The 24,954-nt window shown below is 45.3% G+C and overlaps 3 protein-coding genes across 9 annotated transcripts in view; 1 reads left to right on the top strand and 2 right to left on the bottom strand.

Moving 5' to 3' along the window:
* The window catches only part of DDX31 (DEAD-box helicase 31), a 43,257-nt gene extending 36,189 nt beyond the window's left edge, over positions 1-7,068 (bottom strand). For both annotated transcript variants that reach the window (XM_030961547.1, XM_030961546.1), the window contains exons 1-11: positions 7,029-7,068; positions 6,088-6,341; positions 5,828-5,903; positions 5,400-5,443; positions 4,963-5,033; positions 4,634-4,698; positions 3,842-3,886; positions 2,476-2,517; positions 1,647-1,711; positions 737-856; positions 366-472 (exon numbers count right to left, since the gene is read on the bottom strand). In XM_030961547.1, the coding sequence (XP_030817407.1) occupies positions 366-472; positions 737-856; positions 1,647-1,711; positions 2,476-2,517; positions 3,842-3,886; positions 4,634-4,698; positions 4,963-5,033; positions 5,400-5,443; positions 5,828-5,903; positions 6,088-6,341; positions 7,029-7,064 (925 nt within the window). In that variant the 5' untranslated portion in view covers positions 7,065-7,068. The remainder of the gene's footprint in view (positions 1-365; positions 473-736; positions 857-1,646; positions 1,712-2,475; positions 2,518-3,841; positions 3,887-4,633; positions 4,699-4,962; positions 5,034-5,399; positions 5,444-5,827; positions 5,904-6,087; positions 6,342-7,028) is intronic.
* Positions 7,069-7,369: 301 nt separating this feature from the next.
* On the top strand, positions 7,370-16,047 carry GTF3C4 (general transcription factor IIIC subunit 4). Its single transcript, XM_030961704.1, has 5 exons — positions 7,370-7,663; positions 9,144-10,964; positions 12,003-12,133; positions 12,951-13,039; positions 13,675-16,047. Exons 1-5 carry the CDS (start codon positions 7,610-7,612, stop codon positions 13,737-13,739), a joined length of 2,160 nt encoding a protein of 719 aa, XP_030817564.1. The 5' UTR covers positions 7,370-7,609; the 3' UTR covers positions 13,740-16,047.
* Positions 16,048-19,928: 3,881 nt separating this feature from the next.
* The window catches only part of AK8 (adenylate kinase 8), a 69,088-nt gene continuing 64,062 nt past the window's right edge, over positions 19,929-24,954 (bottom strand). For all 6 annotated transcript variants that reach the window (XM_030961366.1, XM_030961365.1, XM_030961370.1 and 3 more), the window contains 2 exons: positions 22,583-22,663; positions 19,929-20,502 (listed from right to left, as the gene is read on the bottom strand). In XM_030961366.1, coding sequence (XP_030817226.1) covers positions 20,265-20,502; positions 22,583-22,663 — 319 coding nt within the window. In that variant the 3' untranslated portion in view covers positions 19,929-20,264. The remainder of the gene's footprint in view (positions 20,503-22,582; positions 22,664-24,954) is intronic.

Raw genomic sequence — 24,954 nt, 5'->3', positions numbered from 1 at the left:
CCTGGCTCAGTTCCTGCCTCAGCAGCTTGTGTGGTACAGAGCAAAGCATACAACAGCTCTCTTGCAATTAGCTTTTTGCCTTAATTCTGCATTTGTAAAGCAAACAAATGAAATTTCAGGTTCGTAGTGACTAAGCTGTGGAATTTGGGAGACATACATGGAGACCATGGAACATACACTGACAGAAATTCCAGTAACAAAGGAAGTGCTATAAGGCAAAGAAATTAACAGAAATTAACAGGAAATTAATTCCACTACTGCAAAGGGCTTCAGACTGGGCTGCAACAGAGGCAGACTCAACCAAGTATTCTGCAGTTGTCTGTGCATTATTCAGCTACAAGAGGCCCCATCTGTCCATAACCCACCTTCGGTGAGGGTGGCTGAGAGCAGCACATTCTGACGTCTCTCTCTCTCAGCATTTAAAGCATTCAGTATCACAGCCACATCCTTCTCAAAGCCCAAGTCCAGGATCCTACAGAAACAGCAGAGATGGTTAAAGGTGCTGTAGGAAGGAGAAAGTCTTAATACTGCATGACATCTTTGCAATGAACAATTGTCCAACAATCTGTCCAAACTGGGTACTTCATCCTAATCCCAGACATCTGGTGCTTGGCTGAGGCCACTGAGCATGAATGGATTAAAATCACACCCTCTCATAATTTAAAAAGATATTTAGTGAATTATGATGCAGAGGGTATTGTAATAATTCTCCATATCGGAACACTTGGAGGTTTACCTGTCTGCTTCATCAATAATCAGCCACTGAGTGCGACGGAAATGAATGCACTGCGTGGACCTGATGTGATCAACCAGGCGGCCAGGGGTGGAGATGAGGATATTTATCCCTTTTCTTAACCTGTGCAGATTTAAAAACAAAAAATAAAACCCAGGTAAGAGAAAGAAAAGAAAGAAAAAACAACCCTATGCAGGTTAGCTGGACTAGGACCCAGAGTGTGGAACTGGAACCTACAGAGGGAAAAAACACCACAGTAAAATCAGGGACAGCACCTTCTTACTGATAAAAACTGATTTGTTTTGCCCAGCTAAAATTTATCCTTGATCATCACTGATACTCTGATACTCAGAGGCACACTCAGTGCTAAGGACAGGGTGGAAAGAAATATTAATAATATTAAAAAAAAATCTAACACCCCAGCTAGGTTTTCTTTTCTAATTGACTACTTGTTTTACTGTCAAGAGTAAACTTCTTTTTGTGTATGATTATATAGAGAGAAATGAAAATTCCATTTTGGATTACCAGCTTACAATTCAATTCTTGAAAAGGGGAAAGAAAGGAATTTTTAACACCAGGAAATCTCTTCTCCAGAAAGCAATTTCCCCCATAACAAATACAGTTGGTGGTAAGCAAATACAGGTGTTTGTCAGGAGAGGGAAAAAAAATACTGACACAAGAGCTCATCTTCTCAGAAGGCTCATCAACATTTTAGAAACACATTCAACAGAGGGAAGTGAATGTTTCCTGCTGACCCAGCCACTATGCCTGTGTAAGATCCAGGGGATCACAGCTTGATCCAAGCTCACCATCCTCCCTCCCAGTAAAAAAAAACACTCTGAAGAAGAGTAGCAGATAAAGAGTCTGTAGAGTAGAAGGACCCAAAATACAATTTAAGAAGTTGTTTTCCTACCTGGCTTTTTCTGATTTTCTCTTTTCTCCCCCCATTAGCACTCCAGGCACAATCCAGGTAAATGGCTACAGAAAAGAAAACCAAGACCAGCAATGATTCTTCTTAATAACAAGACAAAGCCTAATCAAAAACTGATGTTTCTTGGCAAAAAGAGAGAGGATGGGGCTGACAGCAGTGTGCATGTGATGTGATCACAGCTCCAGCACTAAAAAAAGACTTGTAAGTCTCTTTTTAAGACTTATAAATTTATAAGACTTATAAATAATGAGGAAGTACCCTATTATTCCAAAGAAAAATGAGGAGGGGGTGGAAATATGGATCAGATAAATAAATGATTTAAACACCTTCTAGCCCAATAGTAAGATACTCTGCCTCAATTACAAGGAAAGCACTATCATTTAATGATTTTAAAAGCCTTCTCATTTCTCCAGTCATTCAGCTGGCAAAGCAGTTCCCCAAGTCCTGCTCCCCATCTGAAACCCATCTGGCCAGTATTAGTTTCAGTAAAACGGTCCTTGTCACCACCAGAGTTTCCATTCATAACTCAGCCTGAGACAATGAAAGGTATTTCTACAAACAAATGGCTCTGAAAATCAACTGTGCTTGTTTATCAGCACATGTGCAACTAGGGTGCTATAATTAATCACTTAATTGCTCATGTAATAATTTAAAACATGCCATAGGGAAATCACACACTTATACACATTTATCTTTAAGGACCATACATCTTGCCAGGTGCTGGATTTCCTTAAACCTCCAGCTGAATTCACAGGAACTGAAGTTGTTTAGCTCCTTACAGGAATAAGAACATAGAGCATTGAATTCTTACCTTAAGTAGTTTCTGGATTGTATCAAAACTTTGGAGTGCAAGCTATGGAAATCAACAAAAGAAAATGAGCTCTGAAAAAGTCTCTCTGGACTAAAAAGCTGGATTACAAATCCCCATGGCACAAAAATCTGTAAATTAATCTAGCTATGTATATCAGAATTCTAAATGCATTCTTAGTTTTTCTTTTAGAAGCTGCTTATTAATTTTTTTCTCTTGAACAATCTCTCTTTTATTGTATTTTGACCTGCTCAAAAACCTCTCTACTGGCTCAGCTCCACGAGCCAGCTCTCAGGACAAGAGAGACTTCTGCTGGCTTCTGTGAATGACCTGGGGAGAAAACAAGCTACAGGCACAGATCTTGCTCCAGAGGAAGAATAAAAGGGAAAATTATAGAAATTCTGGGGAAAAAAACACCATGAAAAGGAAACACATAGGTCAATTCTCTTCAGGCAGCCCTCACAGTTCCTCACCTGACCCATGGAGTGATTGTGCCACTGGATCTTTCTGCATTTCTTTTCTCAAGAAAGGTTATTGCTTCCATTGCAAAGTAATACCAATTGTAATCACAAATTATCTTCCTAAGTACTCTCAATGGCAGCCCTTTAAATGAGTTTACACGCAGTTTCCTTCATGCTTAGTATTCACATGGCATCCTAAAGAGGCAGAAAGTTGTTGCTGTAAAAATTTAAATAGCTTCAGAGCCTTCTCCTTTCAGTAACAGAGCAGAGATATTGTACTGCAGGCTGCATAAAATATTGGACCCCAAATGAGATATCTGCAATCAATTCTCCACATGGAAGTTATTATCATTTGACATACCAAACAAAAATAAAAAAGGCTGATAACCTTTTCTGACACTGCCTTTGCAATTGCAAATAATATAAATTAAATAGAAGAGTTCAGTGGAGAACCAACTCTTGGAAGCCTCAGCTTCAGCATTCACTTATGGATTTGAATAAACAGCTTTGAAAATGAAATATTTGTATAAAGTTACACATTTGCAAAGCTGAATTCATTGGTTTTACTCATTCCCCCTGCACTGAGGCACAGAGGGTCTGCAGCCTCCACAAAGATTTCCAACTGCAGGAGGAGAACTGAGAAACTCCTTTCTTACTCTAAAAAATGACAACACTTTCTGTGAGGGCAAGATCTGAACAAAAGGAGAGTGATCTGAGAGTGTTTTCTGATGCGGGGAGCTCTGGTGGACCCACACCCACATGCCAAAAATCAGTGTTCAGACAGATAGAGGAAGGAAAAGCCACCTAGCTCCCCAAAAATCAGTGTTCAGACAGACTGAGGAAGGAAAAGCCACCTACCTCGCCAAAAATCAGTGTTCAGACAGACTGAGGAAGGAAAAGCCACCTACCTCCCTGGTTGGGACGAGCACGAGCGCGTAGGGGCCATCACTGCGCTGCAAACACACAAGAGCAGGGCTCTGAGAGAAGGCAGCACTGAGCACAGCCCTTCCACACCTCCCTGCTCTCAGCCAGCACTGAAGGCCTTCAGTGCAAGCCTGTACATGATGTTTTAGGGTATTTCTGCCCCACAGCTTTTATAAAATCAAGTTTTTCATGTGTCAGTCCTACACTACCTTCTTGTCCCTGCTGGGAAAGCTGCTCACAGTCAAAGCCAACATTTCCTTGCACACACACATTGTTTCACTCCTGTGCTGCTGAGCTGCAGGGATGCTCTCCTGCTTGATGCACAGCAACAATCTGCAGGTAGCAGTGACAATCCAGGATGGGCAGGAAATGCTTCAACCCTTCAGTCAGGATGATCCCTTTCCATAAAACGCACAAGATCTGCAGCAGCATTTTCTGGTGTATGATCCAAACTGGGAGCAATCACCCAATCCCACCCCATGCCAAAGATTACCTAACAGGAACCTTTGTTTTCAGTTCTTACAGACCATTTCTTCTGCTCTCTACTTTCTCCACACCTGATAATTTAGGCCATTTCCAATTTATCCTGCAGCATGGAGCAATGGGGAATGGCTAACATTGATTTGTAACTGGAAAATCCCATCTGTCACATGTACAAATAAAGAGGAATGTGGATTGCTTGTATGAAAAAGAGACAGCAATGACTACAGGAGCTGGATTTTGTTTTTATTCATCTTAGTTTCAAAAGCAAATTTATTTAGTGCTGTTGGACCTACCTGTATTTTGGATTCCATTCCTTGCAAAGACTGCACAAGTGGAATCCCATAGGCAAGAGTTTTACCTTTTTGAAAGGGAGAAAATAAGAAAACTTTCCATTAAAAAAATATATGTGGCAATTACAACACTCCAGAAAACCAAAGCCCCGTTTGTCCCACCACTCTTAAAACTGCAGTCAGAGTCTGGAAAAGTTTCTAGAATGGAACATTAACAGGCAATTCAATAAAGGGTCAATTAGAAAAGAGAGGTGGTGCTACCCCACTAAGATCTAGCTAAATAAATGCAGTTAACACACCCTAAGGAAGGACAGAGACAGTTCAACACTGACCTGAACCAGTCTGAGATCTCACCAGGGCATCTCTGCCTTGCAGGAGCACAGGAATCGTTTGCTTCTGAACACTGGGTGACAAACAAAGCAGGGCAGGAAATGCAGATGCAGCACAGGATGGAATTCCAAGATTTTAACACACAGCGACTGACTCAAAACTCTTTACCCCAAATTCCCCACACTCATCTCTGCTGTGCAGCTGCATCAGCTGAGGTGATTTCTAAGCAAAACCACTGAGCAGGCATCAGATATGATAAATTCAAACCAGATGGGTTTATGATTCAAGTACCAAACCAGAAGGCAGGAGTGCCCACAAACCCAATAGAAAAAAGAACAGTGGTACTGTGGTCTTCACAAACCCGTTAAATATAATGAAATAATCACAGGTGATTGGCTTTTAGGGGTAAACTGCAAAGCTTTGATACTGATTTGCTTACCTGGTCATGCTGCATATGTTTAGGACAGTGTTTATTGTGGAGATCTAGAGAGAGATAATAAAGAGAAATAAAGGTTTTATTGTCAAACTGTTCCTTTTGTTACTTCTTGTACTCCTAAGACGGAACAAAACCCAGAAGACTGACATTTATTCTCTGCATAACTGGTCCATAAAGTTCCCATCTCCTCAAAATACTTCTTAGTTAATCAGAATTACACAGTTGCTGGTTTTCTATGGCTTTTTTGGTACTACAGCAGTAAACAGTGAAGAGGGCTGGGACTGTGTCTGGGGACAGGTCAGGACATGGACCAGCACCCTGAGTAACAAAATCAGGTGAAATATCCAGGTCACCATGAATAAAGGCTCTCTGAGCTGCCCTCCAGCCAAAAACCTATGTTTCTGAGGCATGGTAGCCCTCCTGCCACTCACCAGGTGTGGGTGGAGGTCCAGCTGGCTGAAGGAATCTGTAGTGAAAACATTTTCTTGCACCTGCTGCACTTCCTTTCTGTTAGAGTTAGGAGAAACAACACCAAAACAAACAGTAGGGTTAAAAATAGAACACCATTCTACATAATCAGCAATGAAACTTCATCTGCCAAGCAACTGCTCTGCTAAACAAGGGCAAGAATTCAAGACCCTGAATTTCAAGGCATTGAAAGGGGTTCTTCTTTCCCATTTATCTAAAATACCTGTGAATTTCTGGAATGTCTGGGTTGTTTTTAAACAGGCTGGACGTCTTGATGAAAGGTTTGTTCTTCTGGCTTTCATTCTGTTTGTCAGTCAGCTGCTTCTTAGGAACAGTTTTTTGTGATGAGCTTCCCTCCTCCCTCCTGTCAGCCTCCGTGGCACCCTTCCTGAAGGTGTTTATGGATAATTTACGTTTGCGTTTCACGGGTGGGTTTCCATGTGGTGACTGCAGCTTCCTTTTCAGAGCACCAGATTGCTTTAAAGTGAAACAAACCGGTCAGCACCGACTGGGAGTTAACACACAAACATCACAGCCTTATTTTTGGAATCCCCCACTCCATGAGTAAAGAAATCAAAGCTGCTTTCTGCAGCTACACAACTCCTACTCCAGCAGATCCACCACGAGCCTTCTGACGCTGCTGAAATGCCACGCGCAATTTGAAGCCAAATCTAGTGCTCATCCTTAAAGGACTCCGTTCAACTTCTCCAGTGGCTGGGCAGAACATGCTTTAAAAACCTCTCTCAAAATCATTTTAAAGCTTTTGCAGACGAAGCAGAGGGCTGGGAGAGCATCGCCCGCAGCCCGTCAAAGGGAACGCGGTGAGCCGGGGCAGCGCCGTCTGCCCGCAGCTCCTGGGGTTCGGAGGAGCCGGATCTGCCCGACCCCTGCCCGAGGAGCCCCAGTGCCGGATCAGCCCCGGCTCGGGCGGGGGAGAAGCCAAAAGCTCCATTTAACAACTTGTCGGACGCTGCCCCCCGCCCGGTCACGGTCCCGCAGGGCCGCATGTCCCACAGGGTCCCGTGTCCCCTGTCCCGCAAGTTCCTGTATCCCGTATTCCGTGTCCCCTGTCCCGCAGGGTCCCATGTCCTGCAGACCCCACCCCCCTTCCCTTCCCTTCCCTTCCCTTCTCTTCCCTTCCCTTCCCCTCCGCTCCGCTCGTACCCTGCCGAGGCCGCGCATCCCCACGCCCGCCGCCATGTCCCGCCCGCTCCTCCGCAAGGCCCCGGGGCCGCCTCCCGCCCGCCCGGCCCGGCCCGTGAGGGCGGCGCGGCGGCGGATGCGGAGCCTCCTCCCAGACCGGAGCCCACTCGGCTCCCTGTCACCCCGCGGCGCTGCGGGGGCTCCGTGAGGGCTCCCCGCACCCTGCAACCCGCGCTCCCGGGGCGGCAGGGCGCGCAGGCGGCGGGGGGCAGCCCCGGCCGAGCCCGCCGGGGGCTTCGGTAGCGCGTGCGCGTGGCCCGTGAGGCGGCGGTAACATGGCGGCGGCGGCGGCGGCGGCGGCCGGGCGGGAGGAGTCGCCGCTGGGACTCGAGGCGGTCACGGAGGAAGCGGCGGCGGCGGCGGCAGCGAGCGCCGGGTTCCGGCTCACGGCGGTGCGGCGAGAGCCGGCGGTGCGGCTGCAGCACGGCGCCAGCGGGCTGGAACCGCTGGCCTGGTCCGAGGATCACCGGGTGTCGGTGAGCACGGCCCGCAGCATCGCCGTGCTGGAGCAGCTCAGCGACGTGCACAGCGGCGGGCAGGACATGGTCATCCACCGCACCGCCGTGCCCGCGCCCGCCGCCGCCTGCATGCTCAAGGTGGGCGCCTGGCACGGCCTCGGCAATGGGTGTCCGTGTCTAAAGGGGGAGGTGGCGAGGAAAAGGAGCCGGGGGAGGTTCAGGGTGGACATCAGGAGGAGTTTCCTCCCAAGAGGGGTGGTCGGACTGCGGGATGGGCTGCCCAGGGAGCTGGTGGAGGTGTTCAAGGAACGACTGGAGGTGGCACTCAGGGCTTGGGCTGGGTGACAAGGTGGGGATCGGGCACAGGCTGGACTCGGTGATCTCAGAGGCTTTTCTAACTTTAACGATTCTGTGGCTTTTCACAATGGCGCCAAGCAGTAAGACAGGAGAAATGAGGATAAACTGATAGGCACAGAGCTGCATCTGAATACGACAAGAACTTTTTTCCCTGTGCAGAATCCAGAGAGAGTCTGGAGTTTCCCCCAGTGTGGTCCCTTCCAGCGTGACCCATCCCGGGATTCTGATCCTCCTCTTGGGGAGCTGCCCTGCCCAGAACTTGCTGCAGGCTCTCATTTTAAAAGCATCATCCCAGTGATGCCCAGGGATTCTGAAGTTCTGCAGTTTTTCTGAGGATCACTTGAGCTCCAGTACAGTTATTTCAATACAATTTAAAGTAGAAATCTTCCTTTGTTTTTCTACCTTAAGCTGAAGGGTTTTTGCAGCAGGGATTTCTCTGGCCTTCAGGGGAACATCTGACTTTTTATGAGATGGCAGATGTGGGTGAATATCTTACTAAGTAATAATTTTGTTGTTGTGAATCTGATTTTATTTTCCGAAACAATGCTGAGAATATGGAATGGAGTTGAGATACTGAGTATTTACATATTATGCCAGATATCTTTAATAGAACAAAAGTATGAAAACAAGCTCTTTGATTCAGCAGACAAAACTTCAGTAGCTGAGAGTCAAAACTATGCAAATTCTGGGCATTAATGGAGCTGAAGTCTTTAGGAGTGACATCAATTAACCAGTGTGTTTCTATAGGACACAAAACAACACGATGTGGGCTTGCTGCTTTTTTTAGGGTAATAAAAGGGACTTTTATTTTTTTAACTTCAACATTTATAAATTTTTAAAAGTGACAGTGGGTTGGAGGGTGAAAGTACCACCTCTCCACAGACACTAAACAAACCAATACCAAATTTCTTTTGAAACTGAAAACAGACTTATATCAAATTTCTAAAAGAATGGAAAACAATAAATTATTTACATAAAGTATGTAAAAATTCATATACGAAAATATAAACATTAAAAACCTTTTAAAAACTTAAAAAATCAAAGCAACACCAGTGTAGTGTTGGTTGTGATTGAAAAAAATTAATTACAAAAGTATAAACATTAAAAATATTTTAAAATCTTTAAAAAATCAAAGCAACACCAGTGTAGTGTTGGTTGTGTTTGGGGATGCTCTGTTTGAAGAGGGAATTCATTCCAGGAAAGTCTTCCTAAAAAAACCAGCTGTACAATTGTTTTAGAGGTTCTTTTTGTTGTGTTTTAGGTCGGCCCAAAGAAGGAGGTGGCTGAGTGCAAGGAGAAATTCGCCAGCTCAGTGGATCCCACTGTCAGCCAGACGTTTATGCTGGACCGAGTGTTCAACCCCGAGGGGAAGTCCCTGCCACCCATGCGGGGTTTCAAATATTCCAGCTGGTCCCCTCTGGGCTGTGACGCCAACGGGAGGTGCCTGCTGGCTGCCCTGACCATGGACAACCGCCTGAGCATCCACGCCAACCTCAACCGGCTGCAGTGGGTGCAGCTGGTGGACCTGACCGAGCTGTACGGCGAGCGCCTGTTGGAGGCAGGTTACAGACTGTGCAAGGCTGACACTCCCTGCGGGGAGCTGGGAGATTTCCCTGAGTTCCAGCGGCGGCACAGCATGCAGGCCCCGGTGCGCATGGAGTGGTCGGGCATCTGCACCACCCAGCAGGTGAAGCACAACAACGAGTGCCGGGATGTGGGCAGCGTGCTGCTGGCTGTGCTCTTTGAAAACGGGAACATCGCCGTGTGGCAGTTCCAGCTGCCCTTCCTGGGGAAGGAATCCATCACTTCCTGCAACACCATCGAGTCGGGAATAAGCTCCCCCAGCGTGTTGTCCTGGTGGGAGTACGAGCACAACAACCGCAAGATGAGCGGGCTGATCGTGGGCAGCGCCTATGGCCCGGTGAAGATCATCCCTGTCAACCTCAAGGCGGTCAAAGGCTACTTCACGCTGAGACAGCCCGTGGTCCTGTGGCAGGAGATGGACCAGCTGCCTGTGCACAGCATCAAATGCATCCCTCTCTACCACCCCTACCAGAAATGCAGCTGCAGCCTGGTGGTGGCTGCGAGAGGCCCTTACGTGTTCTGGTGCCTCCTGCTGATATCCAAAGCAGGGCTGAACGTGCACAACTCCCACGTGACTGGGCTCCACTCCTTGCCCATTGTCTCCATGACTGCAGACAAGCAGAACGGCACGGTGTACACCTGCTCCAGCGATGGCAAGGTCAGGCAGCTCATCCCCATATTCACAGACGTTGCTTTAAAGTTTGAGCACCAGCTGATAAAGCTCTCGGAGGTGTTTGGCTGTGTCAGGACTCACGGGATCGCTGTCAGCCCCTGTGGGGCGTACCTGGCGGTCATCACCACCGAGGGCATGGCCAACGGGCTGCACCCCGTCAACAAAAACTACCAGGTTCAGTTTGTCACCCTCAAGACTTTTGAGGAGGCAGCTGCACAGCTCTTGGAATCTTCTGTTCAGAATCTTTTCAGGCAAGTGGACTTGACGGATCTTGTACGCTGGAAAATCTTGAAGGATAAGCACATTCCTCAGTTCTTACAGGAAGCACTGGATAAAAAGATAGAGAGCTGTGGTTCCACTTACTTCTGGAGGTTTAAGTTGTTTCTCTTGAGGATTTTGTACCAGTCGATGCAGAAAGCCCCCTCAGAGGTCACGTGGAGACCTTCACATGAGGATGCCAAAATCTTGATATCAGATTCCCCTGGGATGGGCAGCACTGAAGATGATCAAGAGGAAGGAACTTCAAAACAAGCCAGCAAGCAGAGCCTGGGGGACACAGGCAAAGGTGTGGACATTGATGACACTGCAGAGGATTCTCTCCATCAGTCAAGTGACTCTGGAGGCCGTGAGCCAATGGTAGAAAAGCTTCTTGAAATACAGGCACAGATTGAGGCCGTAGAAATGCACTTGACACGAGAACACATGAAACGGGTGTTGGGAGAAGTTTACCTGCACACGTGGATTACAGAGAACACCAGCATTCCCACCAGAGGAGTCTGTGACTTCCTAATGTCTGATGATGGCTATGATGACAGAACAGCACGAGTAAGTGGCACCTCTGCTCGGGGGATTCTGTGTCACTGTCACTTCTTTGTCCCCCCTCCTGAAAATACAGCTGGGCTGGGAAGGAGAGCTGTGGTCATGTCATCCTTGCCAGTGAGATTCTGTAGAGCATTCAGCTTAAATTGTCCTTCCTTGATATTGTGAAATAGGAGGGAATGTAAATACAGATGTTGAAATTTGGATCAGGTACAATAAAGAATAAAGTTTTTGGAGAACAGGGGCAAGGAGTGGCGTTATTGTGCTGCTGTCCGTGGGTTTAGAACATGAACTGATTGAGGGATGTTTGTTTTCAATACTGAGTTTGTTTATTCCATCATCTTTACACAAGTCAACTTCAGGTGTATTTCCTCTAGTCAATCACACTGTGGTTCTAATGTTAGTGTGGTGTTTTCCCTGCTGGCATCACAGCCAAGTGTGGCCATCAGTAACTCCCTAGGAAAGTGCTCTGGCACAACTGCTGGGTTGTTCTGGCATCCAATTACTATGAATTGAAAGTTTGAGAGGTTGCTTTTCTTATCTTAGAAGAATCTTGTTTCTTTTTTATAGTGATGAAAAGCGACTTCTAAATTGTATTTTATCTATTCAGTTTGCTGTCACACTTTAAAGGTCCCTCGGATGTGTTTATATCTATTGAAATGTCACAGACAAATTTGATCACATAAATGTTCTGCTATAAACATTGTACTCCCAGATGACTGCTGAAGACATCCAGGTAATTTCTGAACAGGAATTCTTTTTAGCACATCCACTGTGATAGGCATGAGGGAAAGCATTGCTGTTATGGTCAGTGGTGTGATATCAGTTCTTTCAGTACTTTTAAAATTTGCAAGGAATTACTGTTTTTATAGTCTGTATCCCTTTAGTGTGGGACAGAAATCTTTAGAACAAAAGGAGAATAAATGAATACTTACTGATACATTGTATTTCTTACACTTTGATTTTTTTGGGATTCAGCTTATTGTGTGTCACTCTGAAATCACAGTGAGGGCTGTGTCACCAAGTGCCTCCTGTGTGTTGTAGGTGCTGATTGGGCACATCCTGAAGAAGATGAACAAGCAGACCTTCCCTGAGCACTGCAGTTTGTGCAAGGAGATCCTGCCCTTCACCGACCGCAAGCAGGCTGTGTGCTCCAACGGCCACATTTGGCTCAGGTAATGAATGGGCTGAGCAGCCAGAGCTTGTCCCCTCTGGGTGACTCAAACATCCTTCAGGAGCTCACCAAACCACTTGTTAGCACTGGAGTGAAAAGGCTTGAAGCATTGTAGCCATGCTGCAGTTTTTTTCTGTCCTCTTCCATAAGAGCCAGGGCACTGGAGGTTGGATTTGGTTCTCTTAGCAGGACAGTGTTTTTATAATAAAATGATTTTGAGCATCTTGTTTTTGGGAAATATGGAGTCAGGGAGAAAGTAGGCAAGGGAAAATTGAGGACAAGTCATCCTTTGGAACGTCACTGGAAGGAGGGTTTGTTCAAGCTACTTCAGCATTTGAAACAAAAGCAGTTTAACAAGAAATGGTTGAGAACAGGCTCATTGAGATGTCAGACAAATGAAATGAAATTATAGAAAATGAAATATTAGAATTTGAAATTTTAGAAAATGAAATCTTCCTGAAAGCAGTGTGGGAGGTACAGGGAGATCGTCACTGGAGCTGTGGCAAGTCACTAGTTTGTCACAGAGAAAAGCTGTGCTTAACAGGTTTTTTGTGCTAGTTTGGGTAAATAGTCATGGCCTTAAGGACACCGTGGTTCTTCCCTGTGCAGGAGGGCCTCAAGCTTTTCAGCTCCTCTACTGTATGCTAGAATTCTTTTGTCAAAGATATATTGAGTTTTGACCTTTCATTTTTGTGTCCATATGCAATTTGGTACACTTGGGAAGTTTACCTGAATTAATAAATTATTAATTTTCATATTTAATGTGGTTCATTACTGCCTTTACTCTCCTAGAGATAAAACTGCTTGTCCTTTCACAGGTGCTTTCTAACCTACCAGTCCTGCCAGAGTTTGGTGTACAGGAGGTGTTTGCTTCATGACAGCATTGCACGGCACCCAACCCCAGAAGGTAAAATGTTCCTGGGCCCAAAAGAGGCAGGATTGGGGCTTTTTGTCTACAAAATGGTTTGAATTAGTTTCACTGATTTACTCTTTTAGGCAGTTCCCCTGTGAATCTCTGCATTTCACAGTGTCTTGGCATTAGTGATGTGTTAATTGCAAATTAATAACTGCAGAAATTGAGGTATAAATCCCACATTTTAATGAAATCTGGGTAAACACATAATCTGGAATGCTCCAGCAGTTAGTTTGATATTCAAGTTGAATATATCAGCATCCAGTTCTGGAAGAGGAATAAAAAACAGGAACCAAGGACTGTATTATGTGAGGGATCTAATTTCAGTTTAGAAAATGAGAACATTGCAGTTAGGCCATGATGATCCTTGATATTTTTTTCCTATACAGCTGTAAGCATGTAAGGATAAACCATGGAGTGTTTCACCTTAATTTTGTCCCCTGATGAGGTGGAATTTAAACTGGCATTACTTGAAATTTCAAGGCAGAAACAGAGTTGAATTTTCAGTCACTCCTGCATGTGAATATATACAAATTGTCCAAGATTCCTGTTGAGTTTGTGCATCTCAGGTGTCATTCCTCTGTTCATCTCTACCTCCAGCTTTAAACAATTTGTTTTCTTATTTGCAGATCCTGAATGGATCAAGAGGTTATTGCAGGGACCTTGCACCTTCTGTGATTCTCCTGTGTTCTAGAGAAAAGCTGGGTCAAGACTGAAAGTATTTTCTCTACTGCATAAGCTCCCTTCAGCCTGGGAGGATACAGGGACAGGAACAGACTCTGCTGGAGGGAGAACACCCTGTCCACAGCCCTGTACATAGAACACCACAGGTTCTACAAACTCCTGAAATCCAGAGCCCATTCCATGCTCCAGAAACAGGAATGCACCTGGAAGAGCCAGTTTAAAGCTGTTTGGAAATGCACCCAAGGAAGCCTCAGCAGCTGGACACTGACAAGGAACTGGAGGGTTGAGCAGAGTGGGAATTGTCCTTTCTGCCTGTCAATTCCCAAAGCTGGGATGGGAACAGCAGAGCTGCCTCTTGAATGGTCTTGGTGGGTAGAGAAGGCTCCAGCTTGCAGTGCTCTCCTTTGCTTTTTAAACCTTTGCTATAGAACATGGAACTCTCCAGATAATCCATGGTTCCAGTGTCTTGCCCAGAGAAGCAGAAGCCAGTTACAGCCATATGAGAGAATTTGGCCATTACATGAATTTCACTGAAAGTCTAGAAGAGTAACAGCCTCAGAAATGTAGCAGTCAGAAGGGTGATATTGGCTGCCTGGGATCAGTAAGGATAATTTTAAAATATAATAATAATAATAATTAAACTAATAGCAATTAGCTTAAACACTAATATATATACATATATATAAAATTTCCAATGCTCTTAAGTCTCTTGCCCCACTTTCTTTTTCTGAACTAAGTTCTAACTCCTTTCCAGCTCTTGCCAAAGTATTTGCCTTTGGTTTCACTTAACCCTCTACCAAGAGGAATCCTCTTTTCCAGAGAAACTCAGTTACCAAAAGCATTACTAATTAACACTACTGTCAATTAAATTGAGAGTCTCCCTCGTACAGCAGTTGAGTTTTATACAAATCTGACACACAAATAATCACTGTCAGCTGACAGTTTTTCTTTTCATAATAGCTCAGTAAAAAACCCCAAACAAACAGAACACCCCCAAACCCCAACCCCACCATGGCTGACATGCTCTGGGTAGGGCCAAGGAGGCTGGTCAAGCTCTTTGTGTATCCCAGGATGGTTTGGGTTGGATGGGACCACAAAGCTCATCTCATTCCACCCCTGCCCTGGGCAGGGACACCTCCCACTATCCCAGGGTGCTCCAAGCCCTGTCCAGCCTGGCCTTGGACACTCCCAGGAATCCAGGGGCAGCCACAGCTGCTCTGGGCACCCTGTGCCAGAGCCTGCCCACACTCACAAGGCAGGATCTGTTTCCAATATCCCATCTAACCCTACTGAAGCCATTCCCCCTTATCCTTTCACTCCAGGCTCCTGTAGAATCTCTCCATCTCAAGTGGCTAAGTCCAGAAATTTATTTTGCCTTCTAATTGTCCTATCAGAAAAAACATCTTTTTTTGCCATCTGTTCCTAAAGAGCAGAATCCTTTTCAACCTCCTATGCAGTGTTAGAGGAATAATACCTCCCAAATGTGTGTGGTTACTTGGTACAGTTTGTCTTGTTAACTTCAATCCATGTTGTCAAATAATCCTGAGTTTGTGTATTTCCATTCTGCAGAGTACCAATGGCAGAGGTGTCGCCCTGTCTGTGATTCCTGACACTTCCACTGTGTGGGAAGTGCTCTACAGCTCTTGAGAAATCATGGAATTGTGCTGACACTCTCAGTGTCCCACCAGTGCATGTGTGATTGGTGCTTGTTTCCTCCATTCAATGACTATGCATATTTTGTTCATGTTCCTTCAGCTTTAATAGGAGCAGATTTTTTTTTCAGCAAACATTAAAGTCAGCTGTCCTTCTGCTCAGTGTCTCATGCATTAAGCATGATCATGCATTGACTGAGAAGAACATTACTGTAGTAGCCTAGAAACAGCAGAAGCACATTCATCTGTAAAATAGTTAGCCTTGTTTGTAAATATCCTTGGAAGTGATACCATAATTGTATTAAAGAAACATTTAGTTTTTTATTGCTGTGCATTGAAAATTGAAATTACTTCAGTGTGTCTGCAGAGAAGGGAAATGTAGCTCGTGTTGGTATCCAGTAAAACAAGGAGTAACCTTGATACCCAATGTGTGTGGAATTTGGGGCCAGCTCTGGTTCTTAGAGACAAAACTTCCCAGTGCTGGGGCTTGGGCAACAGAACATCCCTTTTCATAAGAGCTGAGTAGGGGTTTATTCGTGGTGGTTGAGAAGGTTTTTTAAATGGAAGCTGCAGGTCCTTGCCCTGGCAGCTGTGACAGCTCATCAGTAAATGTTCCAGTTTAGAAATTCTCCTGCTTGTGGAGAAGGGAAGGGAGCCCTGCAGAACCCTGTCCCAGTGCTTTCAGAAAAAGTCAAAGAACATTTCTTTGGTCATGGCTTAGACACCATAAAAATACCCTGAGCTACTGAAATGTTTAAGTCTGGCTGACCCAAAGGTTCACATGATAACAGATCAGATTGGTTCATGCTGATCATTTCTGGCAGTTCTCTTGAATTTCCCTGGGCTGAGTTTTAATGCTTTGCCATGGAGAAGCTCTAGCACACCTCACATTAACATTGCAGCGTTAATGTTTATTTTCCCTGTCTTTCAAGGCACTAGATACTCAGTCTGCCATTGCCAGTTTATTTAACCTGGTTTCAGACTTCTGGGAAAATGGAATTTTAAAGCCAATAATGTTGTCTTTGCCTGCCAGTGGAGATCCTTTAGCAAAAAGCTTTCACTCTTCACCCTGACCTGTTCACAACAGGTACAGAGGAATTGGGATTTCATTTTTGAGTAAACCAGCACTTGTCCCTACGTGCATTTTTATCCAGAATAGCAGAGCCCATCTCACTCAGTAACATTTAACCCCTGGTGCTGACCTGAGTTGGTTTGGCTGCCCAGTGAGCACTGAGGCTGCTCCAGGAATCTTTTTATGCCTCAGACTTGTGAGGGGCACTTGTGGGCACACAGGGGTTGGTCCTGCTCTTGTCCTGATCAAACCTTGCTGTCACCTCACAGGGAAGGGGAGCAAGGAACCAGCACCTGCTGCCAGATCCTTGTGTTGTTTGGCCATTATCAGATCTGCCTCAAAATAACACATTTCTTCAAGGCCCAGTCTGTTTTGAGACACCAACTGAACTGTTGAAAGAACAAATCCCACAGAATTGGAGTTTATCTCCATAAATTTTTGCCCAAGTTTTGCAGGATGCTTCAAACAAGTGAATACTTGGAAGATGTCACCATTTGGTGCTGAACACTCTGGCTGTTCAAGGACTCTCATCTCCAGAGGGAGAGCAACATTCCAGCAGAGACTGAGGGTTCCTGATGCTCTCTCTTTTTTAAAAAAAGGTTATGATACTTGCAGCTGAGAGTTAACAGGCAACGATCCTGTTTGTCCAGAGCTAAAGTGTCATTTTCCTTGGTGAGGAGCTTCTGACAGCATTTAAACTTTGCTGCTCACACTGGTATCACACTGGGAGTTAATCCCTCCTCCACTGGGATGAAGAAATGATCCCCTTGGCTAATCCAAGTTGGATGGGTAAGTGGAACAGCTCTGGACTGTAGAGTGCCTTGGTGCTAGGTGCTATTCTTGGAACTAAGGAGGGAGTTTGGGGTCACAAGGACTCAGTCCTGTGTCTCTGAATTACACCCCCTGCTCTGGGATTGGTGGTGAGGGACCTCATTGCTGCCTTTTACCTCAGTTCACTTACGGCTCTGGGACTTCATCATTCAGTCACCCTTTCCTTTGGTGTTTCCTCATCCTCTTAATCCTATTGTGTATTTCTAGAGAGGAAATACTGTGGCTGTCAGTGCCTACATAAAGACAATAAATATTCCTTGGGGGAGAGGAGGAGGATGAGCCATCCCTGCCCCTCAGAGGCCTCACCACAGAGCAGGTTGGGGTTAACTCCATTCCCTGAGCAGCACCCAAGCCTCACAGGGAAAGGTGAGAGCAGGGAAATCCTTGGAGAGCTACAGGGGTCCCTGCAGAGGTGCTGCTGGAGGAGGGGTCTCCTCCCTGGGGGTGTTCAAGTGCTCTTCCACCACTGAAGGATCTGCTGTCCAGAGCTGGTGGACACCAAACTTTGTGGAACAAGTTGGACAAACCAACCTTGTTGCTAAACTACATAATTAACAGCATAACTTATTAAAACTTACAGCACAAGCTCCAGGCAGCCCTCTCCACAAAGTCTCTTGGAAGCAGGGTGATGGAAGATGTCCATTCCAGACCTGGGCAAAGCTGTGCAATCAGTAAAGTCTGATCCCTGCTGTGCTCCTACCACCTCCTCTTCACCTTGTTTTTCTCATTGCTCAACATTTGTTTTGCCAGAATAAGATGCTAATAAAATCACGCCTAGTTACCAAATTGGTTTTCAAGTGTTGCATTCCAATTATAAAAGCCTAATTCCTCCTTCCACCCACTGAACCTTTTTGGTATTAACAGGCTTTACTATGCAAAGTCATGCAGGGGCTGTTTCGTTTACAGTAATTAAATGAATGTCAATTGTTTTAGTTGTTTCTGAGGGAGAGTTCTACATGAGTATTAGCATGTTCTTCTAACCCTGACGTTCTGCACTTCAGGCCTGCTGCAAACCCTTGGGGGTTGACCACTGACCTGAGACTCCTACCCAGACATGCCAAGTGCATCTCAATGAGTCTGAGCTCTTTTTCTCAGTTTCTATGGAACCAGCGGAGCGGAACTAATATAGCATCCGCATATAGATGAAAGAATGAAGAGGAAAAAGGGCTTTACAGCTAAATTAATTAAGCAGATGTACCTGTCTAATTAAAGATGCACTGTCCCTTTTGTACCCTAGCTGCAGTACAAACAGTATTTAAATACACTCTCTACCCATTTCATCTATCAAAATATTTAGTAGGAACGCTCAGATGAAGGTGATATTAGCAAGATGAGCTTCCCATGTATTATTAATAGAAGGGCTCCCAATTATGCATGAATGCTGCAGCACATCTTCATAGCAATGGCAGAAAACCCAGCTGCCCAAGCAGTCACCAGCCAGCACATTTGTAACAGGTAGGGCTGTTAAAAGATGGCCTTGCCCAGCTGAACACAGGGGTTTTGGCTGGCCCCTGTGCTTGGGAGCAGCCTCTGCCTCAGCCTGGTGCTACAGGCTGGAATTTCTCAGCTCAAGAGGCACCAGGACTCAGATTGCTTGGATTTGACTTTCTTAGGTTTCAAAGATCTTTATTCTGAGACTTTCAGAGCTGCCCTCAAGGCTAGAAAGTCCAATTCTCATCCATCAACACCCCTCCCCTCCCAAAAGTATTGAAAATTCTGACTTTAAATTCTCACAAAATAACACAACATCCCCACTGCCACCTGGACAAACAGGTTCTTTCCACCTGAAGTTACCCTACAGGAGCAAGAAGGAAATTTGGCCTGTACATTTTTAATTTTTCCATATACATTTAGACACACATAGCCAAAGACAACAAATCTATTGACAGCAACAGGACCAGAGGAGTCACCAAAACCCAAAAGCCTGTTCTCTCTGCCTGCACCTTCCCTGAGGATCCCAGGAGGAACCTGAAGCTCCCCTCCATGCCCTGGCAGGGGGAATTCACACTCACACAGGGGAGAAACAGAGGGAGACATAATAGAGGCATCCAACCCAGGTCTCTGACCACAGCACAGATCACTCCCCTTTCTTACAGGCATTAAGGATGTGCATTTCCACAGCCAGAATCTGAGACAGCCAGCAGGCTTTCAACAGAGATTTTCCAGGTAAAAAAGTTTTCATTGCTGCCATACCCAGCCAGAGAAGGAAAAAAAAACCAGAAACCCTGGACACCAACATGCCCAGGCACAGCTCAGGCACAGCAGCCACAGGCTGGGAGCTGGTACCCCAGGAAAAGAGAATTTAGGGACCCACCTGCTCCTGCAGCTCATTATGTCCTTGATTGGGTTCTGCAAGTGATGGAGCTGCAATCAGTTTTCCATGGCTCTGGGTATCCTGTCCAGCTGCTCTTTCTGCCCAGCAGAATGGGGAACTGCAGAGGGTTTGTCAGCACTATTTAAACAATTTGAGTTACCAGAGGAGTTAAAACCTCTGCCCCCAACCTCAAACACTGTGGAGAAAGTTCACTGCAGAGCTGGGAGTTTTGGTTTTCTCTTTGCTTTAGGGTTTGCTTGCAGGGACAGAGGGAGGCAGGGAGTGCCTGGGTGGTTTTGGTGGAGAATTAAGACACAAACACATCTAAAAGCTTTAATACTCCAAATTGGCTTCATGGGTCTTACACAGTGAAGACAAAATACTATTCAGAAGCAGAAAAAAAAATTAAATTAAACACAGGACTTCCTCAGCCACAGTGTTTCTTATCTTGCATCATGAAACAAAAGCCAAAAAACTTTCTCCTAAAGCTCAATTTCTTACCCTCTGTACTTCACTCAGCCTTGGTGAGCTTCAGATTTAGCACAGCTTGGCTGAATTCCCCCTCCCTGGTAATAACCTGCCACTTCAGCAACCAGACTGCAAATATTACAGGGAAAAATTTAAAATCAACTCTTCCACAAATCATCCTTTTTAAATTATAAATTTCTAATGTTTTTTACATGGAAGGGGCTTAATGATACAGCTTTCTATGAACTCAAAGATAACATAAGGGTCTTGGTCAGCATTGACATAAAAGGCATCTTGGTAAAAATCCTCCAGGGCCTTGACATTGCTGTAGTAGATGTTCAGGCGCTTCTCAATATTTTCTTCCTCATCCTTGGGGTTCTGCCTAAGCCTGGCCTGGATCTCTGGAGTGGGAGCTGGTCTGAATGTGGTGTGGTACCTGCAGAGGAGAGGAAATGCCACAGTTTCAGCTCAGCCTGAGGACACAGCAGCCACCTCTGCAGGTGCTCCATGCTCCCACCTATCACAGTGCCTTGGCCTCCTTCTGCTCCAGGCTGGGGTTTTAAAACAAAGATTGGAACTTTCAGGGCAGGTAATCTGTCATCTCTCAAGAACCCTGGATCCTCAAAGGCCAAGGGTTTCCTGGAGGTGACACTGGTAGAGTTCATCTGCTCCACACAAGGAGAAATTTCTATTCCATTACCCAGGTTCAGAAGCATTCCCAGATCTTTTACTTGTAATCTTTGATTCCTGTCTTTAAAAAAGGATCTAAAAAACTTAATCTCAAACATAAACACAGCCCTGTGTCCAGCATTGCTGGGACCTGTCGCTTAAACTGTGTTTAAGGCTCTCAGGCATTTAGTTGCTAACATCTTTATGTTAATTGCTAACATCTTTATGTAGTAGCAGAAGGTAAAAAGAGGTTAATTCGCCTGAGATAGGTTTTGGTTATTTTTGATTTTCCAAATGCCAGAATTTGGCTTGCCTCAATTCACAGTTGTGCCTTCCCTCAGTTACTTCAGCAGGAAAAAGGATTTTCATCCTCAGAGTCCTGTAGCAGTGCCACAGCCCAGCTCAGCTGACACCAAAGGAATTCTGATGATGTTCCTGCATTGCCAAAGGCTCCCAACAACCTCCGAAAGTTCCTTTGCAATCAAGTGTTCAAATTCCCTGATAGAATTGGCAATCCTAACTCTGAGTAAACATCTCCTCTGCCCTAACACAAAACCAGCTTTTCCCTCTTCCTGTACAGATGAATTTCATGAAATTTGGGATATTTTGGGATATATTCCTGATAATTTTGGGAACATTTTCCTGATAATTTTTGCAAAACCAAGGAGAATGGACAATGTGGACACAGAGTTCTTCCACATGGGAATCATTTAGGGCACAGCTGAAGGCCACCCCCTGCCCTGCAGCCAGAGGGGCAGGATTTACACATGCCAAGGATTAGACCCAGCACCTAAAAGAATTCAATTCACAGAGAATTTGTGAGGAATAAACCCCAGAGTGTGGGAGAGGGAAGCGTGTGAAGTGGAGCAGATACTGAACAGCCTAATCCTAATGATAAGAAATGCAAAGATGTGGGAATGATTTGCTTCAGCCCGCTCCTTTCTGCTGAAGAACCACATTGCTCATTACTAAAGCAAAGAGAGCAGTTACAGCAAATCACTGCTGCTGTCACAAGTTAATGCTGCACCTCGAGTGAGATGTCTGAATAATCATCCATCACTTTGGGACAAATCCACTCCTCATGGCCTTAATCTTGGAGGGTTCAGGATTTGTCTTTGATGCAATAGGATGCTCTCAGCCTTTGGAAAAGCAAAATAAGGGTTTAAAATGTATGTGTGGGGAATCACAAAACCAGGCCACAAGCGAAGTTGTGAACACATTGCCAACTCCAGCAGGTATTTGGGAAGGTAAATTTATTTGTGACTTGTGCCCTGGAAATGAAGGGTGGAGAAGGCAGGAAAGCTGAAGGTCACTGGTGAGATCAGGGGATGTGGCACCAGTGAGAGGAGCCAACCTCACAGTGACTCAAACGAGTTTGTTCTACTGAGCAGGGAACACATCAATACCTCCCAGCAGACAGGACAGGACCATCACAGGAGCCTGGGGAAGTAAAATGCAGCAAATTTTCCATTTTCCCCAGCTGGGAAGCCTTCAAAATTCCCATGGGAATGTCTGAAAACCATCTGCATTTAAGCTAGGTTGCAGACATCTTCCCTCAGCATTATTTTCCCAACCAATTGAGTTACCATTCAAATGTCAGACCTGAGCAATTTGCTGCTGTAGATTTCAGGCACCAGGATTCAAACCCCCTGCTCTGAGGAGCTGCTGCTGCAGCAAGGAAGGTGGGCTGGTGCTTCAGGAGCTATGAAAGTTTTAACTGTTCTTTTAAGGAATCCCTAAGCAGGAGTAGAGCATTCCTGAGCTCCTTAGATTGCTAAGGAGCCTATTTGGTGCTTTCATCTCCCTGGCAGTGAGGAAAACGTTAGACATGAGGCAGGAGTGCTCACCTCTCCCCAGTGACAGGATCAGTCCTCCTCTGGGACAGGCGCTCCATGATGGACTCGTAGGGCAGATTAAAGAAGAACACCCTGTGGAGAACACAATTAAATCAATTAACACCCTGAGAACAGCACTGGGGTGTGGTGGTGTGCACAGAGGTGCCAGGATGAAGGAAGGGATGAGAATCTTGACTCCGTGTTTCAGAAGGCTGATTTATTATTTTATTATATATATTATAAGAAAATGATATATTAAAACTTACTAAAAGAATAGAAGAAAGGATTTCATCAGAAGGCTTGCAAGGAATAGAAAGGAATGAATAACAAAAGCTTGTGACTCTCAGAGAGTCCAATCCAGCTGACTGTGATTGGCCATTAATTAGAAACAACCAACATAGACCAATCAACGATGCACCTGTTGCATTCCACAGCAGCAGATAATTATTGTTTACATTTCGTTTCTGAGGCCTCTCAGCTTCTCAGGAGAAAAATCCTGGCAAAGGTTTTTTCAGAAAATATCATGGTGACACTTGTGACCTTCAGAGTGGGAGTTAATCCTCACCAAAGGAGGAGGGGCAGTGCGGGTCCCCCCAAAGCTGCAGAGTCACAAATGTGAGCCCAGGATTCCTGCACAGCCTCTCCTCAGGTGTTGTTTGGTCTGCAGGCTCAGCAGGGCAGGAGCTGTGTGTGCTGGGTGCTCTGACAGCTCAGGCTGGGGGAATTGCAGCAGGAGCCTCTCAGTCTGTCCCTGCTCAGCACCCCAGCACGTCCCTCTGAACTTCTCCAGACCCACTTCCCAACCCAGCAAACAGAATCACAATGACCCCAAAGGCAAACAAAAACCTTTGCTGTTCTTGTCAGGGACAGAGAAAGAGCTTGTCTGCCAGAATTATGCATTTCTCCAGTGCCCATGAGAGGGATTTTCCTCTGGCTGTTTCAGTCCACTTCCACTCCTTTTGCCCTTGTGTCCCCCAGAGCGAATCCTCTGCTCTCCCATCCTTCAGAGCAGGATGAGTGCTAGGACAGAACTCAAGCCCCCTGACGCTGCTGACAGTTCCCTGTCCCCTCCAGCAGCACTGCCAGGGCACGGGGAGCAGCTCAGCACGGCTGGGCCTTGCTGGTGACACTGCTAAAAGGAAACATTAATGCTGAATGCTTCATTTGAAGATCAGAATCTGTAGTTCCCATTGAGCCTGAGCGAGGGAGAGCTGCTCAGCACCTCAGAGGGGCAGCCCCACGGTGTCACTGGGGGCATCCCACACCAGGAACAGCTTTTCATCCCTGGGGGATGGAGCAGGACTTGCCAACCCATTTCAGAGATGACACAAATGCCCTACATGGATGAAGGATGCAGAACCAGAAAACAACAAGCCCCACATGCACCCAGACACACCCCACTGTTGATATAAACTGCTGTGCCCATCCCACATGGATTCCTTGCTTTTTTGGTTCATTATAGTGCCCCTGTTAATTTTATATTTGTGCTCAAAAGCTCCTCAGCAGAAAATTCTGGACAAACAGCTGAGCATGAGCAGACATGAATCCCCTGTCCCCCAGCCATTGGAGACTGGAGCAGATCTGCACAAAGATCACATTTAACTATTAGCTCAGAACAAAATAAAAAATAAGGCTCCCTTTGAACCTATGAATAGAATTTTTCCCAGTGAAGCACAAGCTGAAGGCTGTAAATACATCTTTTTTACAACACACCTTCTCCTGCTGCTGCCTTCAAGGCCAGGCTTCCTGTTTTCATTTTTGTCTGCTTCTCACAGGAGATACTGCGTGGTTTAGACATTCACCAAAGGAACATTTTACACTGACTGGGTGGGATCAGACCAGATGAAAGGCTGAGCTTTACCTTGGCATGCACATAGCAGATTACTAGAATCCTTTGTAGGATTTAAAGTTATGAAAATCATCTCTCTTTTGAAATGTTTACAGATAATGACTTCTATTCACACTGTGGTAACAAAATAACAGCCAGGAATAAAACATTCAAGATCTTGGAGATTCCAAAGACAGGAAAAGAACAACAGTTTCAACACTCTTTTATCCCTTACACTCTTAACATTTTGTTTTTCTTTGTTTCTGTTGCCCAACAATGGCACAAAAACGTGATTGTCACAACAGGTAACATCTGATGATGTGTCTCAAGATGAATATTCTAGTAGAGAGGAACAACATTTATACAGTCATGATAATTGATAGAGCTTCCTATTATATCCTGAGCTAAACAAACCCACTGAAGGATTATAACCTGGCATATCAAGAAAGCTTGTCGTAATTCATAGTTAGGAACACAAAAAGTATTATGGGATTTGAAACAGAAGAGCCTAAAAAACTCCACTTAAAAAGCTGCCAACAAAATGAACTCTGAAAGC

This window comes from Camarhynchus parvulus, chromosome 17 (genome assembly GCF_901933205.1).
Source record: "Camarhynchus parvulus chromosome 17, STF_HiC, whole genome shotgun sequence".
Lineage (NCBI taxonomy): Eukaryota > Metazoa > Chordata > Aves > Passeriformes > Thraupidae > Camarhynchus > Camarhynchus parvulus.
The sequence above is the reverse complement of the archived record's forward strand: the minus strand, read 5'-3'. Positions and strand labels throughout refer to the sequence as shown.